The sequence below is a fragment of the Hippichthys cyanospilos genome, chromosome 3, assembly GCF_059441005.1.
Source record: "Hippichthys cyanospilos isolate Australia breed blue-spotted pipefish chromosome 3, RoL_Hcya_1.0, whole genome shotgun sequence".
NCBI lineage: Eukaryota > Metazoa > Chordata > Actinopteri > Syngnathiformes > Syngnathidae > Hippichthys > Hippichthys cyanospilos.
Window position 1 is genome coordinate 6,217,719 of NC_142371.1, and position 17,741 is coordinate 6,235,459.

Here is a 17,741-nt window from a genome sequence, read left to right on the forward strand (position 1 = left end):
TGGCCAGTTGTAATGGAAATGCAATAGACGCAATTTGGTGTGGTGCACAGCTAAGCAGAGTGTTGTGTTGTAATGTGTGCTGTTTGGGGCTAATGGAAAAGCGGCATAAGTTACCCATCGCCCCTAACACAACCCCATACCATCATTCATGCTGGCTTCCCAAATTTGCGCTGATACCGATCTAATCTATTCTTTTTCTCTTTGACCTGGATGACATGTCAACCATGAATTCCCCCAAATGTTAGAAATGTGGACTCATCAGACCACAGCACAATTTTTCAGGTGGCGTCAATCCATCTCACATGAGCTCAGGCCCAGATAAGTAGAGAGTGTTTTATTCTGTTTTTAATGTGCTCATATGTTTTTCCCCTTGCATGGTCGAGATTTAACATGCATTTGTGGGAGTGAACATTTGACTGACAATGATTTCCTCAAGTGTTACTGAGACTATGTTGCAACATCCTTTGCACAGTGACGGGTTTTCTCACCGTAGTGCCTGAGGGCTCAAAGGTCAAGGGCATTCAATTTTAGTTTCTGGATTTGACATGTTTGCGGAGAAATCTTTCTATGTTCTTTGAATCTTTTGATAGTTACAGAATTTGTATGATGAAATCACCAAATTCTTTTCAATAAAATGTTGACAATTGGTCTTTTTCATTTTATGGATTATTTTCTCATACAATTGTTGAAATTGCCTATGTCTTGCTTGTGTTTCCAGCTCAACTCTATGGAATGTTCAAAAGAGGCATTTTTGATCATTCCTAAACTTTGACAGTCATTTTTCTCCCGTAGAGAATTTTTGGTATGATGAGATGTTCAAATAACATGTTAAAAAATGATTTGCAAATTATTCCACAGTATATTATGGCCCAATTTCATTGGAATTTGATATGTGGGCCTAACTATGACGAAGCTAACTATCTTGCATACTAAAAATATTTTTACTTACAATGTCCAGCTAACTTACGGACTGTTCGTTGTGACACCTCGACCTCACCCATTTCTGGTTGAACCATAACAAGACAGCGCTACCAAATAACACAATCAGTGAGCTCCCCACGGACAGATTTATAGTCTTTATATTCAGAACGACAGCCTGTTGCTTGAAAGCCAATCATAATGATTAATCAGCCACTAAACAGCCACCAAAGCCCCCACGCACCCTCAGTGTACAATCATCCATCAAGCCTCAGGCCTCATATCAAAAATCATTGGGTCGATGTAAGCCGTGGTGTGTGCATGAGTTTTTTTCTCCAATGGTTCAGACAACTATAATCGAGTGGGTTGTTTTCATAAATGCAACAGCTGTGACCCAGAGACGAAGGGCAGAGGAGGAGGAAAAGAGCAAGACAAGAGGTGAAGGGAGAGGGACACGAGAAATAGAAATGGCAGATGAAATGAGGCAGGACACCAAGTGGCATCAAAAAGGGACTTAAATGTTTACCCCATTAGCACAGAGAATGCAATTACATTCATTTGCAAGGGATCCTTCCTTCATTGATATAGTATTTTTCGGACTGTAAGAAACATTTAAAATGCTTTAGATTTTTTTTAATGACAGTACAGTACATGATGACCATTTAGTTCGGGACTGATCAAGTTACTGACATACCCATCCAATCAGATCATGTTCAATACACGAGTGTGAAAAATGTGGAGACAAATGTAAGGAATGGGGACACATTCCTTGTGTATTGAGGCCACTGTCACCATTTAGAAAATTGGAATGTTGCCCCAAAACACAAACTTCTAAATTACCTGCTGAGAAACCCAGTGGGGAAGGGGGGGGGGGGGGGGGGGGGGGGGGGTCGACATGCCTGCACACACACACACACACACACACACACACACACGCATATATATACATAAATAAAGTAAAAGCATTGTATTTAACATTTACAGCAAGACACCGATGCATTGCTGCAATTATTTGCTTAAATTTAACATTTGACAAAAAAAGTCTTGAATGAAATTCTTACCCCATTGGCACATTATTTATTTATTTTTTTTTTTATGTTTAAAACAAGAACGTTTGCCTAATTTTGTTCAAATCTTTTTCCTGTATTTGGTCCGGCACTTTTTGCAGTACTGTGTCGACCTCAACTTTAAACCGGTCATATTATTTGCTCCATCATAAGCACATTTTTCTCAAGCACCCTTATGAAAGACAGACAGGTTCTTTTATGTGTGTGTGTGTGTTTTTTTAATTAACTCCAAAGAGTCACATTAACAAGTTGCATCATAACAGTCCTTAATAGACAAATGCAAACTAGCTCGCAATAATGACTCCTCATCAAATCACATTTCTAAAACAAACCTTGAGTATAGAAAAAGAGGTGAAGTAAAGCTACAGAGGAAACAGTTGTTAACAGTCCATGAGCAAAGAACCATCAGAAAGACAATATCGCTCTTTCAAGAGTACACGGCATCTTTCTTCTTCAGCTCAATGATGGACAAACCGTTTGTGGCAAGCAGCATAAATACAAGATATTCAGAGGGACAGCATGATGAAAAATGCAGCAATAAAACCGTAAATGTATACAGGGTCTGTTACAGATGTACTGACATAAACATGTTTTCATTACCATTCTTTTGACATTTGTAACATGAAATAAATAAAAAAAAGGTACTTTTTGTGATTTAAAACCGTTGAGTCAAGGTTAAGTCCTTGCCATTAAGTTTGAGTAGTATTTCACAGTCATGTTTCCACTCTGAATGCACAAATATGGATTCCTTCACATTTACATGAAGATTGTGTAATTAAACACACATTAACATTCAAATACTTTTCCACTGTGTAGTGCAAGCATATCCTGTTCATTCTAATCTGTTTGAATGTTTCCAAGTTTGCAAAGTCATTCATTCTCATGCTGTAAACGGTCCACAATCCAAGACAAAGCAGAAAGGTCAGCCTAAAAATTGGATTGCAGGCATTCAAATTAGACCAAGTTTGTCTAAAATCCAGGGGAGGAATGGTGCAGTTTCTTATAAACGTTTTGTCGTTCATAATAGGGAAACTATTGCTGGTAAAAAAGTAAACATGTTTTGTGTGACCAAAATAAAGAAAACTAAAGTGCAAGAACAGATGCAAACATACTCTAAAAAAAATGAAGAGAAAGCAATACTACAAGTATTGTGATTCAGTTTCAACATTTGATCTGAATGTGCATACTATGGAGGGTTTGTGTCTTGCGGCCTGTCATGCGGTGCATGTCACCTCAAGGCCTGACATTTTTACACTCACAGTAAGTCTAGCTCAACACCTAACCTCAAGAAAAGGGTTAAGTCCAAAGTTTCAAAATGTACGATTCGTTTTTAAACAAAGATTTCAGTTTGCTTGGAGTTGCTTCTGATTGTGACAAGATTGTCTATACATTCTCTTATCAAGCATAAACATTATATTCAAGGCTATCGGTTCCCCTACAAAATCTGCATTTCGGTTGGGAGCAGTCAACTAAGAATAAGGATAAAATAGCCAGACTTCAGACTGCTTGAAAAACACTGCTTTGAATTATAGGTTGAAGAGGGAAAACTGTGGCTCATTTTTTTTTTTTTTTTAAATCAAGAATACAGTCTGCGGAGATCACAAAGACTGTATTCATATTCATAAGATAAAATACTGAAGAAAAAAAACAAACATCATATACGTATATTAAAGATTCACAAAATGCCCTGCATTTGGAATATTCAAAATACTGTACATAACAGAACTCCTTGAAAGGCTTAAAAAGTGGAATAATGCTTTACCAAAAGCTGTAACAGACAAACATGCAGGCATAATCTATAGACAGTGGTCTAATACAAAAGGGATCAACACTATTTTTTAGTCTTATGGAAACACAATCCCTCTGAGTCAAACTTGTTCAAGAGTGGTGTTAACATCCCTTTTATATTTTTAAACACAAAAACAAGGAAATAAATACAAAATAATTGTTCACTTTTTGGGCAGTGGCCAAAACGATCATTGCATTATGCTTTCAGGCTGTTTGCACACGTGGCCTTAAGTAGCTGAGGGCAGCACGTCATTGTTCTAGGACTTTATACAAAAATAAGTCTTCAGCATACTTTTTTTTCCTTTGATGTAGTGATTGTAGCCTATGTATGCTCTGAATTGAATCGGAATGGTCATATGGCAATGCAAGGCAGAAAGGGAATTTGGAATGACACGTTTGGTATAAAATCCGCCTAAGCCACCAAAACAAGATGTGCTTTCAACGGCCACACCCAAACACCCCGCTTTTCTGTTTTAAAGCCGGTCCACCACCGACTGAAAGGGACAGTACAGACATAGCGGGTGACATAATCACCAAGCACATTTTTGGTCCACATTGTGTCATTTTAACAAGAGAAAGATGAATGCAAGTGAGCAAGAACAGTACTGATGTTATACAAAGTAAAGACGTGCTCAAATCCTGAAGTAAAAAAATGATGACATCATACAAGTATATATGTCATTTTTGTTACTGAACCCTGAGCTAAATCAAAAATTTTGTATAAATATATGTATTTAATAAGCTCATAGCAAAAATGTCATCAACTCAAGAGACCCGAAAATACCTCAAATTTAGCTTGAAGCAGCAAAATTGCTTCAAGTTGTACAATTGTCACCGGTAAACTCGGGTGGACCTTTGTTATGTAAATAATTCTCAATACTGCCTAAAATGCCATGTGTACACAGCCACTCTCTAGCCAAAAGGCAGCTACCATAAAAAATAAAAGGGAGAAAAATATATAAATTTGAAACTCGTTTTCCCAAATGTCTTTCTTTTCATTGTCAAGGCTTGATTTCCTCTTGCGATAAACATGCACGGCCTCTTCAAAAATGCAGCTGAGGAAGAGAGAGGGAGAGAGAGAGAGAGCGAGAGAAACAAACAAAAATTGCCCCAACTTTTAATAAGTGCCCTTCAAGTATTTTATGCATTGTATGGGAAAAAGCCAAAGAACGGCCTTCTGACAACCCTTGCTACAAAAAAAAGTAACAACCATACAACTGCTATCGTGTAGAACGCTACTTAAGAAAACCATCTTGATATAATACTAGCAAAAGTTAAATGTCTCTTTTGCAGTTACGGAAATATAGTCCCTTCAAGTAAACAAACAAAAAAATGCAACCATTTTTACCAAGCATGCATCACATAAGAACCTCTCACCAGGAGAGGTGTTTGTCGTTCTACAAGCGCACCCTTATCTCTTAATTGTGTTTCTTGAGGAGTCCATGTTTTGTGCTGTCAAGATCATTGGGGCTGAAATCGGGGCATATGCCGTTAGTTGTTTTGGCGTTGGCAGTGTCATGCGCATTGTGAAGAGGCAGTTTTGACTTTGTTGAGGTTTCACTGAGGAGGCCAACATTTTCAGGGTACAGGTATTCCTCTGCAAAATCCAAGCGTTCTTCCACAAAACTCCTGAAATTTTCTGCAAATACCACAAGAGGGAGATAAGACAAAACAGCAGAAAACCTTTCAGATGACCACTGCTGTATATTAACAAATGCTGAAAAATGCTTTCTTATTTTTTAATCAGTGCGGTACACTTTTCTTGTGAAGCCAAAAGAGCTCCTGTTTTTTAGGGGGTTCAAAAATGGTTCCTTTTCTCACCAAATGTGATCTTCCCTGTGTCTTCTCTGTCAATGGCAGCAAATAAGCAGGTTACACTGAGATGCGTCACTCCCAAAGCAGTTTTCAGGATAGTTGCCAACTCCCTCTCTGTGATAGCGCCATCCTCCTCGGCCTCAAACATCTTCAACATAAAAACATCTCAAACATCTACAAACTTGCATTATAAACAGAATATTATGTACAATGAGTTGATGGTCATGAAACAATGTTGTCACCTACTTGACTTACTCTATGATTATAGAATTAAAGGGGAGAAGGTGAGTAGGTGTCTGTAGATTAACTTTACAAAACATTTTGTTTCAAATATTGAATGTGGTTTGAAAATCCAACAACCACAGAAAAAAGGTTTTACATTGAATTTACTCAAGTTTATTTCAAAGCAGTTACACAATATAAAACGAGTTAAATCTGAGTAAAGTACAACATAAAAGCCAAATGTTTAGAGACACCTTCCCATTCAATGTGTTTTCTTTACTGTCATGTTTATTTACACCACATTAAATCAACATGTACTACATATTGCACAAAATACAATCATATTCATGTGGATGAAACATGACTGTAATGCATGTGATCACACAAAATTATGAACAAAATTCAACTCTGCGCTTAGCTTGGGTTAAAGCTTAAACCAGAACTTACCTTGAAGGCTAATTTCAGTGTTTCCAGACTTTTAGAAGGCCTGCATACGACAGATAAGGCTATCACATATTCTCTGATATCCATGCTATTGTCTTCATGCTGGAAAAAAGGTTATACCGAATTATACAGATGAAAAGGCGTGACCGTGACCACATCCATCCGTTTTATTTTTGTCAACCTAATGCACTGTTCATACTTCAAAGCTTAAGACTAACCTCATCAAAAAGACAAAACGTGTCCCGTAACATATCTGAAACGGGCACATCCAAGAACTGAGCAAAGACATCCAAGCAGAGCTTCTCTCCTCCCATTTTCCTGGATCTGTTCCCATAATCCTGCAGCACCTTTTCAGGGTTTTGAGGTTTAAGACTGTGAGAGAGGATCATTAAACGTATGGTTGGTAACATTAGGAAATGCTTGTAGCACAGAATTTCACACGAGTCAGATAGTTGTAGCACTTTATTTTGTAACTTTAAAAGCGAGACGATTGGAGTATTGCTTCGAAAAGATAAGTGACAACAGCAAGAACAACATAAATAAAGATCTATTTACCATCATGTGAGATTTGGATGACTTACCCCAGTCTCCTGACAAGTCTGGCAAACTCCAACAGGCAGGTGTCAACGGGCAGTCTCAAAAGGCCTTCTGCCATGGCGAGCTGGCAGTCCTCAAATGAATAATCAGTGATGGGGACCCCAAGGGCTCTGTGACAGTGAAGGCAATGGCATGTTAAAGTTTGGACGACTCCCAAAAATACATTTCAGTGCATGCCTGTCATGCCCGCAAAGGGTTATGGTTGAGGTACAGTAACAAACATTTAATCAAACAAAAGACTTTCTATTTATTATTTCTAGACAGACAAAAATCCTAGCAGCTCACATGAAATTGCCAAAGGATTGGTAAAGCCTTCATTATATAATGCCCAGCCTACGCAGGTACGCATGCGCGATAGAAATCACCGATGCGTAACATGGCGTGCGTCCCTGTGCACTTCTGCGTATCTACCTACTCTCATCCATGACAACTGAACCTAAGCTGTACAAATGTTTTGTTCTTTTTTTTTCTTTTTTGAAAAGTGGCTCCAAGATGTACCATGGCTTGAAGCACACTTAAATGTGGTGCAAGATTTACCGCTCATACCCCCAGCTAATTTTCAGTCATCCTTTACTTGACGAATATGAAAAAAAAAAAGCATGTGAATGTAGCACAAGTTATTGCTAATGTAGGCTCTGCATATAAGGGAGGTGTCCTGGGGTGATGACGTGAGTGGTGGAATAAGCAGTTGTTGGCTGTTCCGCTCCCAAAGAAGTAAAAGTGCTGTGTTTCCTTCCCGTCTAACGCAACGTGTTTGGAACAGCTCACGCATGACACGCTACACTAACAAACAAGATGCTCATCCCTGTCAATCCTGATACACCAGTACATATCTGTGTATAATCTCATACAGAATTTGTGATGTGTGCACAAGATAAAAACAAAACATGGCATACAGAACATTAGCGATTTGGTCACTGGTGTTACCTCGCTTCACACCTTTCGTATATTTACTTTAAAAGTTTTAAATGAATACAAAAATAACATTAGCAAAATAATTCATAACGTTTTAATATTTTAATATGTTTTTGACTTATCAGTTCAGTATTTACACTATTACACTATTTTCTTTAAGAATACTTTTTCAATAAGGTTTTACTTTGTGAGTGGTATCTTCAGAAGGAAAATCCCACACGCTTTCTGGGACTCTTGCTGGCGGGACAGCTTGCTAGGTACAGCGTACATGACGCTGTATTTAGGAAGACTGTATTTAATGAAAGAAATGGTACGTACCAAATACTTTGTCTTGGTACTCCTGTGACTAACCCAGGAAAAATAAATGTGGGCACCTCTGTTAATACCTTATGTTTTCGATACAAGAAACACTGTTTAAACTTTATTTTATATTAGCTGGAAACTGCCCCACTGAAAATGTTTTACAGCAAACAATTTTTTTGAAAGTTTGTTGTAACGCACAATGTAAATTTAAGAAATATAAACCAAATAAAACCCATGTGTTTGTTATAAAGCGAAATGTAGTCAGTAAAAATATTGTTCTGAATCTACAATTATTTTATATAATTTTCAGCTGGACACTCAAATATGAAATATTAGATCGCTGCAGCTTTACAATCAACCTCCCTTATTTCTTTATCTTTTTATTATTTAATAGAACGATCGCTAAATTTTCCCAAGATTAACCTGAAAAAAATATTTTGTAAAAATGAATATGTTGCTCCGTATATGAAGACAACGATTAGGGAAATTGCTGCTCCAAAAAAAAAAAACAAAAAAAAAAAAACACCACACTACATAGACAAAATACTACAAAACAACACTTTAAAAATACATGTATTCAAAACTTACTGGGCCATGACATTCCTCACATTGTTTGCAAAGAGAGCAGGATTTGTTTTCTCTTCCTCAGATGGAGTGTAGATGGGAAGAAACTGCAGAATCAACAAATAGAACTCCACTTACATTCCCGAGATCTGGGATTTATACACAATGACGATGAAAACTGCTGTACACACTTACCTCTATCTCAAATACATTGTGTAGCTGGCATAGTGTCAACCACAATATCTTAAGCCTGCATTAAAAAGAAAGAAAAAAAAAAACTTGGTTGCAGTGTAGGTGCACATGTTGCAGTTATTTTTAGATAGTCTAAAAGTAACAACACTAATTTGAAGTATTGTACTACAAGTACTGTACTGTACAGTAGCAGAGTGAAAGCAAAATACTTACGCTCCAGGACCTTGCCATGTCCATGTGATTGTATCCTTCACAAGACAAATTAGACAAGTAAATAATAGGAACATACATTTCAATGTAGTTATACAGTTTGCTACACAGTTCAATATTGTTATTTGATTGTGCATTGCCTAAAATGGCCACCAGAGGTCTCTGGTAACACTTTATATAACAGATTCTTTATAATAGGAACCATATCAAATTGACAGGGCAATACCAGAAATTAGTTAAAATCATAATGTACATATCCAATTATTTTTTAAAGCATAGAAGTGAGATACAAAATGTATACATGAGACATGGTCATGAAAAAATTCTAGCAAAGTAATTATGTTGGCGTACTAAATAAGATTTTTGTTCTCATATTTGAAAAATCTAAATGAAAATACTGTGCCATGAAGTATTTGCTATATAATTCTTTTATAGACATATGCCTTTCCAAATCATGTCCAATCAACTGAATTTTGGATTCAAAAATTTTGGAATTTTGAATGAGGCTGTAACAACTTAAACGCAGTGATTAAAAAAAAAAAAACATTTTGGAGGGAGGCTGTATCAACTTAAGTTCTGTGAATAAAAAAACAAAAAAACAAAAACACATTGGAATATGATTATTTTTTAAAAAAAATTTCAGCCTTCATACTAACATAATCAAGGGTCAAACACTCATACCAGTTTGTTTGGGTATCTTATCACAACCGGCTGGACTGGTACTGCTGGGATGAAGGCCCCTAAAAGAACAAAATGAACACACTTTAGATAACGGTTCAATCATGTTCAAGCGCAATCATGTTTTTATAGCATGATACCATATTTTTTGGGCTATAAGCCACACCTTTTTTTCTCAGGAATTGAGCCCTGAAGTTTATATAGTCCAGTGAGGCTTATTGCCGTTTATTTATTTTTGCTAGCCACGAGGAGACAATCCACCGTTAAATAAAATGAGTGTTATCTGTTCAATGTGTCAACTTATGGAACAATTGGTATTGATATATGACCCCTCCATTTTTTACTGCAATTTGGATGAACTTTACAAAAATGTGATTATAATTCCACCCCTGACTTTAGTGGTTGCATAGATATTGCATGTCCAATTAAAACACAAAATGTGAACACAAAAACTGCTGGGATGAAGGCCCCTAAAAGAACAAAATGAACACACTTTAGATAACGGTTCAATCATGTTCAAGCGCAATCATGTTTTTATAGCATGATACCATATTTTTTGGGCTATAAGCCACACCTTTTTTTCTCAGGAATTGAGCCCTGAAGTTTATATAGTCCAGTGAGGCTTATTGCCGTTTATTTATTTTTGCTAGCCACGAGGAGACAATCCACCGTTAAATAAAATGAGTGTTATCTGTTCAATGTGTCAACTTATGGAACAATTGGTATTGATATATGACCCCTCCATTTTTTACTGCAATTTGGATGAACTTTACAAAAATGTGATTATAATTCCACCCCTGACTTTAGTGGTTGCATAGATATTGCATGTCCAATTAAAACACAAAATGTGTGTTATTAAAATGACACAATTACTGTTTTTTAAGAAGCATTTCTAAATTGTATATCAAATATCATACTGTTGCAGTTATAAGGAGGGCGGGACAAGACTGCAAGGAAATCCATGCATGCACGTAAATGCAAATGGTGAAAATGATGTTGCAGCAATAAATAGATTTGAAATTTCAATGCTTTATTTTTTTTTGACTCAGCTGAATATTAATTTGTCTAAAAGTCATTATCACTAGCTGACACGCCAAATAGCTCCTCCCATTTCAGTATAGAGATATAAGTCCCGAACGCTCTTCTTCATCCTTGTCATTTGTTCAAACATCCTCGTTATTTTTTCACAGGTAGTCATCAGACCCGTCCAATTTGTTTGAAAAGGGAGTCTCCAAAAATGCTTTGCTGAAATTTTCTTTCCCTAAGTGACGACTGTGGCGAGATCAGAGAGTGGATCGGTTGTCCTTTGCTGTGTTTCTCCCACCACCTGCTGACATCCACGCGTGCCACCGCTCTCACATTTTTGACTTGAACGGACAAGCCAAGCTGTCTTTTCCTTTTCATAACGCGTCAAAGTCCGCCGAAAAAAATTGAGCCATGTAGCGTTGTTGTTGACAACAAAGAGGCAATTTGGCAGTGTTTGACGAAAGTGCACTTTTGCGATGTTCTGTGCAAACACTCCAAAACAATGTATACTGTATTGAATTAGAGGTATATTTGATCATCTTGAGCCATGTTCGAGAAATGATGTTATTTCACATTCATAATAATTTTATTCAAACACAGATATGTGGAGAAAATTGGTCTATATATATATATATACACACACACACACACACACACACACTGGTGGGACTTTTAGTCTGAAAAATGTGGTGATTGAAATCTATATATATATACACACACACACACACACACACACTGGTGGGACTTTTAGTCTGAAAAATGTGGTGATTGAAAAACCAATGTGGACAATCATTATTACTGTGCTCACATACATTTAAATCTGAAATAAGGCTGGACAAGAAAAATGTTAACTAATTTACCTGGTTTAAAGGTGATTAGGCAGGATCTATTAGTACAGGTTCCTTCTGGAAAAATCATTATCTGAATGAAAGAATTGCAGATGTAAAAAAATTGGGAGTAAAGGGTGCAAAATTCATACAAAAATATTCATATAGTGGGCCCCCGTGTTACAAACTTAATCCGTTCAGCGGCTACGCTCGTAACTTGAACTGCTCGTATAACGGGCAATCCAAACCCATGTTAATTCGTGAATGCGTGCAACGCGCGCAAAAACCTTAGGTAAAAACATCACGACTTTATACACATATTAAAAATGAGTAACATAATCTACTGTACAGTTAAATTAAATAACATATACAAAGGAAAAATGACATTTACCTTTGGGGCGACGTGACTTGAGCTGGGTGGAGGCGGAGGGGAGCAGAGACCAACCCGCAGAATTTATTTATTTATTTTCTTAAAAGGCAACTTTTCTCAAACTAGAACTTATCACCGACGATTTCCTTTTCTTTAATCCATAATAGAAGAAGCCTCTCAATTTTGTTGTTGATCGAGGTCCGTCCCCCGGCAAGGAAAGTCTTGCCCTTGGAAGATTGCCGAGTGGTTACGGCCATACTCACAAGCCATGCGTGCGCCTCCTTCGTATTTTTTTTTTTTTTTAATTATCTCCTGCTTCGTTTCTATTGTCATCATCCTCTTACTTCTTCCTTTACCGCCACTAGCAATTTTAGAAGCCATGTCTAACAGATAAAGTTTGCGAAGTCTTAACAACATTCCTTCCTTCCGTTTTTGACTGATTTTCTCTCCTTCCTTCCGTCCCGACCAGCTGTGCCATCAAGCTAGACGAAGGCGTTCGACCAATAGCATATCGGCATTTCCGTCACTGACAACGTGACTGAAACAGTGACTGTGACATTGTAAGAGCAATAGCATATCAGCATTACCGTGTTGTGCGTGAGCAGATGATTTCGTTGATGTACCAAAGCGAAGTCAATTGTACGTACACAATGACTGGCAAAGCGTGGTGAAATCATAGTTATAACCATCACGAATATACACTCACATTTAAAATTAATACCATAATCTACTTTGCAGTGCAGTTAATTAAATTAACATGGATACACAAAGGATAAATGACATTTTCCTCTGGAGCGACGTGATTTGAGACGAGTGGAGACGGAGGTGAGCAGAGACCAACCTGTAGAATTTATTTATTTATTTTCTTAAACAAGAACTTTTCTCAAATTATAACATATCACCGGCGATTTCCTTCTCTTTAATCCATAATAGAAGAAGCCTCTCCATTTTGTTGTCGAGCGAGGTCCGTATTTTTTTATTATCTCATGCTTGGTTTCTATTGTCATCATCCTCTTAATTCTTCCTTTACCGCCACTTGCAATTTCAGAAGCCATGTCTAACAGATAAAGTTTGCAAAGTCTTCACAACATTCCTTCGGCCAATAGCATCTCCGTGACTGACGCCGTGACTGAGACAGTGACTGTGACATTGCAGAGCAATAGCGTTCGACGTAGCCGTGAAGAGCGTCAACTTCTAAATTAGTTGACGTAGCCAAGCGAAAATAAATGTACTAACACAATGGAAGACACAATGGACCGTAAGACGGAAGGTTTGTGCGTAAGTGGGGGACAAAAAACTCCGCGGTCCACGCTCATAAGTCGAAATGTTCGTAAAAGAGGGTGTTTGTAAACCGGGGGCTGACTGTATATATATATATATATATATATATACACACATATATACAGTCGGCCCCCGGCTTACGAACACCCCGATTTACGAACAATTCGCCTTACGAGCGTGGATCACGGAGATTTTTGTCCCCCACTTACGAACAAACCTTTCGCCTTACGAGCAATCCGACATGCCGGCCATAAAGTATGTGAATATGTTTCTCGCTTAACTGCGTCAACAAAATCAGCAGATGCGTCATTTAAACCTTCAGTAGATACTTGTGGCAGTAACGTGAACGCTATTGGTCTTACAACGTCACAGTGACTGTCTCAGTCACGGTGTGTAAATATATTACCATTTAAGTGTAGTGTTTGTACAGCTAAAGGGAAAAACAGCTGACATGAAATTAAATGTGCAGATTGCAGGACAAAGAATTGTCATTGGTTTAAATGTGTTTTTTTTTTTTTTAAATTAATTGTCAATACATTCCAACCGTTTAAAAAAAGTGCGAATAAGTATCAGTCAGTCACGGAGATGCCAATATGATATTGGTCGATTAAGGTCACCCGGTCTCACTCACGGAGATGCTATTGGCCGGCGTCACACGTCAATCACAGAAGTGCCGATATGCTATTGGCCGAACGCCTTTATCTAGCTTGATGGCACAGCTGGTTGGGATGGAAGGAAGGAGAGAAAATGAGTGAAAAACGGAAGGGAGGAATGTTGTGAAGACTTTGCAAACTTTATCTGTTAGACATAGCTTCCAAAATTACTAGCAGCGGTAAAGGAAGAAATAAGAGGATGATGTTTTAGTATCTCCGTGATTAGCACCCTGACTGAAAGAGTTACTGTGACACTGTAAGACCAATAGCATATCTACTTCGCCGTGTTGACTTTGAGCGATGGTCTCTGCTCCCCTCCGCTTCCACCCAGCTCAAGTCACGTCATTCCAAAGGTAAAAGTCATTTTTCCTTTGTACTTATTATTTAATGCAAATTTACAGTAGATTATGTCACTCAATTTTAATATATGTGTACAGTCGTGGTGTTTTTACCTAGGGCTTTTGCGCGCGTTGCACGCATTCACGAATTAACATGGGTTTGGATTGCCCGTTATACGAGCAGTTCGAGATACGAGCGTACCCGCTGAACGGATTAAGTTCGTAACCCGGGGGCCCACTGTATATATATATATATATATATATATATATATGTATATATATATATATATATATATATATATATATATATATATATGAATATGCAAATGAGGACGTTTTTCATTTTTAAATTCAATTAAGAAAAATGCAAGTGTAAAAAAATCGATTTAAAATAAACTACCATCATTCCATCTACTTCATGTATGAGTTTTTTCATGGTGACCTGCATTTATTTTCTGCACAGGCACGTGGCTCAAATCCGCTCGCGCTCTCTGCCTTCCTATCTCTCTCTCTCTGGTGCGCTTTCTCTCTCTCTCGCTTGCTAGCTCATTGCAAGCTCATAGCATACATCCAACAGTCGCCCTGCCCTTTTTCAAAAGCAGATCACTTCCCACACAACTGACTTGATTTGTTTAGAATGGGTAAATGTTCGATTGTTTGCCATCCCCTAGCTATCAGTCCTGCTTTGAGCGGTATCACATAAAGTGCTCCGTGAAAGTAGCATATGATAACATGTTAGCGACATTACTTGTGGTGTTTAGCGGGCGAAGCAGTAAATGGACAACCGCAGCTGTAATGTGATTGGCTGCTGAAGCCTAGGAGGACTTACGTATGATACAATTGACAAGAGGCTCCCGCTGCGCGGTGTATTTTTCCGTTAAGTCATTCGAATCGGTAGGGAAAATAACTTGAAAACAAATTTAGACTGTTTTAAATAACCATGACTTTTAAAACCACGATAAATCGCCAGTGCGGTTACCCCTACATGCTTGGTTGCCATAAAGGTTAAATATTTGTAAGGGTGTATTTTTTAGCGATTTTAGATTTTTCCAAGTTAAACTCGTTTACTACTACTGATTAAGCTACACATACCATTTGACAAAAGGGTTTCCTCCAATTTAAACAAGTCAGAATACAAACATCATCAGTAAACAGATTCTTTTCAACTTTGGAGGTTCCACTGGTGCCTTTATATGGATGTTCAATTTAAAACACAACAGTGCCAGATTTGTTTCAAAGTGTATTCTTTTACCTGTGGCCAATCGCCTCCTGAGTGGGCTCTACGTTTGATCTCTTCCACAGTTTTTTTTCTTGAGTCCTGGTCTGATCGTGATACGAACACAGGCCTGATGTACTTTATCAAAGCTGGAAAAAAAAAGAACAAAAAAAACAACATAAATAATTACCAAGGCTAAGCAGGGTCTCTTAATCACTCTGATAATAACGTAAAATACAGCCGTTAGACCAGAAATGTTAAATGTGTTTTTGAGATTTAAGCACTGTCGTCAGAAAATGATTAGTTCAAATGATTAATAAACAAACTAATGATTTACAAACATCAATTAATGATTTCATGTTGCTGGCATCAGGCAGAGTTCTTGTATCTCTAAAATGATCCATTTTCAAGACACTTAAAAGGTTTTGTTCAACAGTTAGTATTGCTTCATGGAAGAGAACAAGCCATTTTCAACAATAGAGAATTCACAATTGATAATTTCTTGTAAAAAAAAATAAAAATAAAATAAAAAGTAGCATCAGAACATCTGGATTGCTCAATAATATTTATTTTTGAAAAAAAAAATGCATTGGCCAAAATGTGACTTATGAAGTTTTGGCCGGACAGCATGAACCTATTTTTATTTTCTTTGCAAAACCTGAAAGTTTCACAATGAAGCCATTCCAAACCCATTAGGCAGGTATGGGAAACTTGGGGCCCCTGGGCTAGTTGCTTAGACCTGAATGCAGGGTTATAGGCTCCTTCCTCTGGTTACTTTCATGTACTGTATTGTTTTTGTTTTTTTCCTCAGGAGTGTGAAATACAATATGGCAGCACAAAAAGCCAACAGGACGCAGATTGTTGGATTTTACTGTTATGCATTATTCATACCTGTGTCCTCGAAAGGTTTCATAAGTTCATCAGTTATGTTTTGCGCGGTTCACTGGTTTAATTAAGCAAGCAAGTCTGAGGTAAATTCTCCGCCACTGAGAGTGACAACGTAAATGGTCTCATTTATACCCTCAAAAGAATGATACACAGCCCTCCACAGCAAGTCCAAGCCACTTCAGTAAACAAACAAATATCCTCTGAATAGGATGATATGGGACGTGAAAGCTTAAAACTATACTATATATATATATATATATATATATATATATATATATATATATATATATATATATATATATATATATATATATATATATATATACATATATATATTTTATTTTTATTTTTTTAATTTATACACAGAAAACTATACTGTGGATTCAACATACGTTGGGTCTTGTTAACGAATGAGAGCGGTTCCACATCCTCCATATTCGTCGCACTGTGCTGCCGCGGTCAGAGAAAAATATAAAATGTACAAATAACTGGAAACCAAAGAGAGTCATGACACTATGTTCTTGGCGTGTACTTACACTTTACTGCAACCTTACACTCTTCCACTGGAAGGTGTCTCAGTTTTTGTAACAGAAGAAATGTTGCTTCAAGGAGGGTTTTAATACTGTAGGTATGTATGAATGTAGCATGTCAAAAAGAATATTTTATTTTACTGCTGGTCCTTCTACTCCTGCATTTCATACCACAGGAATTTGTCTCAGTGTTCATTTAGTAAATTTTGACTTACTACTAGCGTTGGGCGATATGGCATAAAAAGTAATACATCCGTTTTATTTTCAGCCATTCTGGAGGATTATGATTTTATTATTATAATAAACCCAGAAAACATTTATTTAAGAGTTTGATTCATTTAAATAAAAATCCCAATTTTTTTTTTAATGGTAAATGGACACAAGAAAGCCCTCGCTGAAATGTGAAATCCGCCAAGAAGAACCTTCTCGTCACCCAATGGACATTGTGCGTAGTGTCTTGTTTTGGGTACAAACTTTATTTTTCTTTTCCAACACGTAGCAGAGTGCATCAGTGATTAATGAGTGCTAACTTTCTACTCTCAATTCTGGCCGCAGTACGGAGCACTACCAGTACCCCTTCCCCCTCCTTTTCCCACCTTGCAATTTCTTAAAGGGCCAGTTTCAGTCTGTTTTGTCACTGTTCAAACTGCCCACGGCCTACCGCCTTCCCCACTGTCAGTTCCGCACATTTGTCACACATAAGCGCACAGCTTCAGAGTCATGTAATTCTTGACACCCTTAAGTACGGCCAGATGTAGAACAGCAGTGGTTTAGTTTTGAGCAACAGTGCCTTCATTTGAACGAGATTGTGTATTAGGGCTGTTAGAGTGCTTCAGATGACACTTTAGGACTGAGTGTGGGAGTGTTGCAGTGCGTCATGTGCCGCTGGGAAGTGACGG

General features: G+C 37.5%; 1 protein-coding gene across 1 annotated transcript in view; it reads right to left on the reverse strand.

The window, feature by feature from the left end:
* Positions 1-2,188: 2,188 nt before the first annotated feature.
* LOC148425610 (lysophosphatidylcholine acyltransferase 1) overlaps positions 2,189-17,741 on the reverse strand; it is a 28,772-nt gene continuing 13,219 nt past the window's right edge. Inside the window, exons 4-14 of the mRNA XM_088409572.1 lie at positions 15,461-15,573; positions 11,600-11,660; positions 9,717-9,775; positions 9,039-9,073; positions 8,829-8,883; positions 8,658-8,740; positions 6,836-6,961; positions 6,473-6,626; positions 6,258-6,356; positions 5,595-5,736; positions 2,189-5,412 (exon numbers count right to left, since the gene is read on the reverse strand). Coding sequence (XP_088265698.1) covers positions 5,192-5,412; positions 5,595-5,736; positions 6,258-6,356; positions 6,473-6,626; positions 6,836-6,961; positions 8,658-8,740; positions 8,829-8,883; positions 9,039-9,073; positions 9,717-9,775; positions 11,600-11,660; positions 15,461-15,573 — 1,148 coding nt within the window. The 3' untranslated portion in view covers positions 2,189-5,191. The remainder of the gene's footprint in view (positions 5,413-5,594; positions 5,737-6,257; positions 6,357-6,472; positions 6,627-6,835; positions 6,962-8,657; positions 8,741-8,828; positions 8,884-9,038; positions 9,074-9,716; positions 9,776-11,599; positions 11,661-15,460; positions 15,574-17,741) is intronic.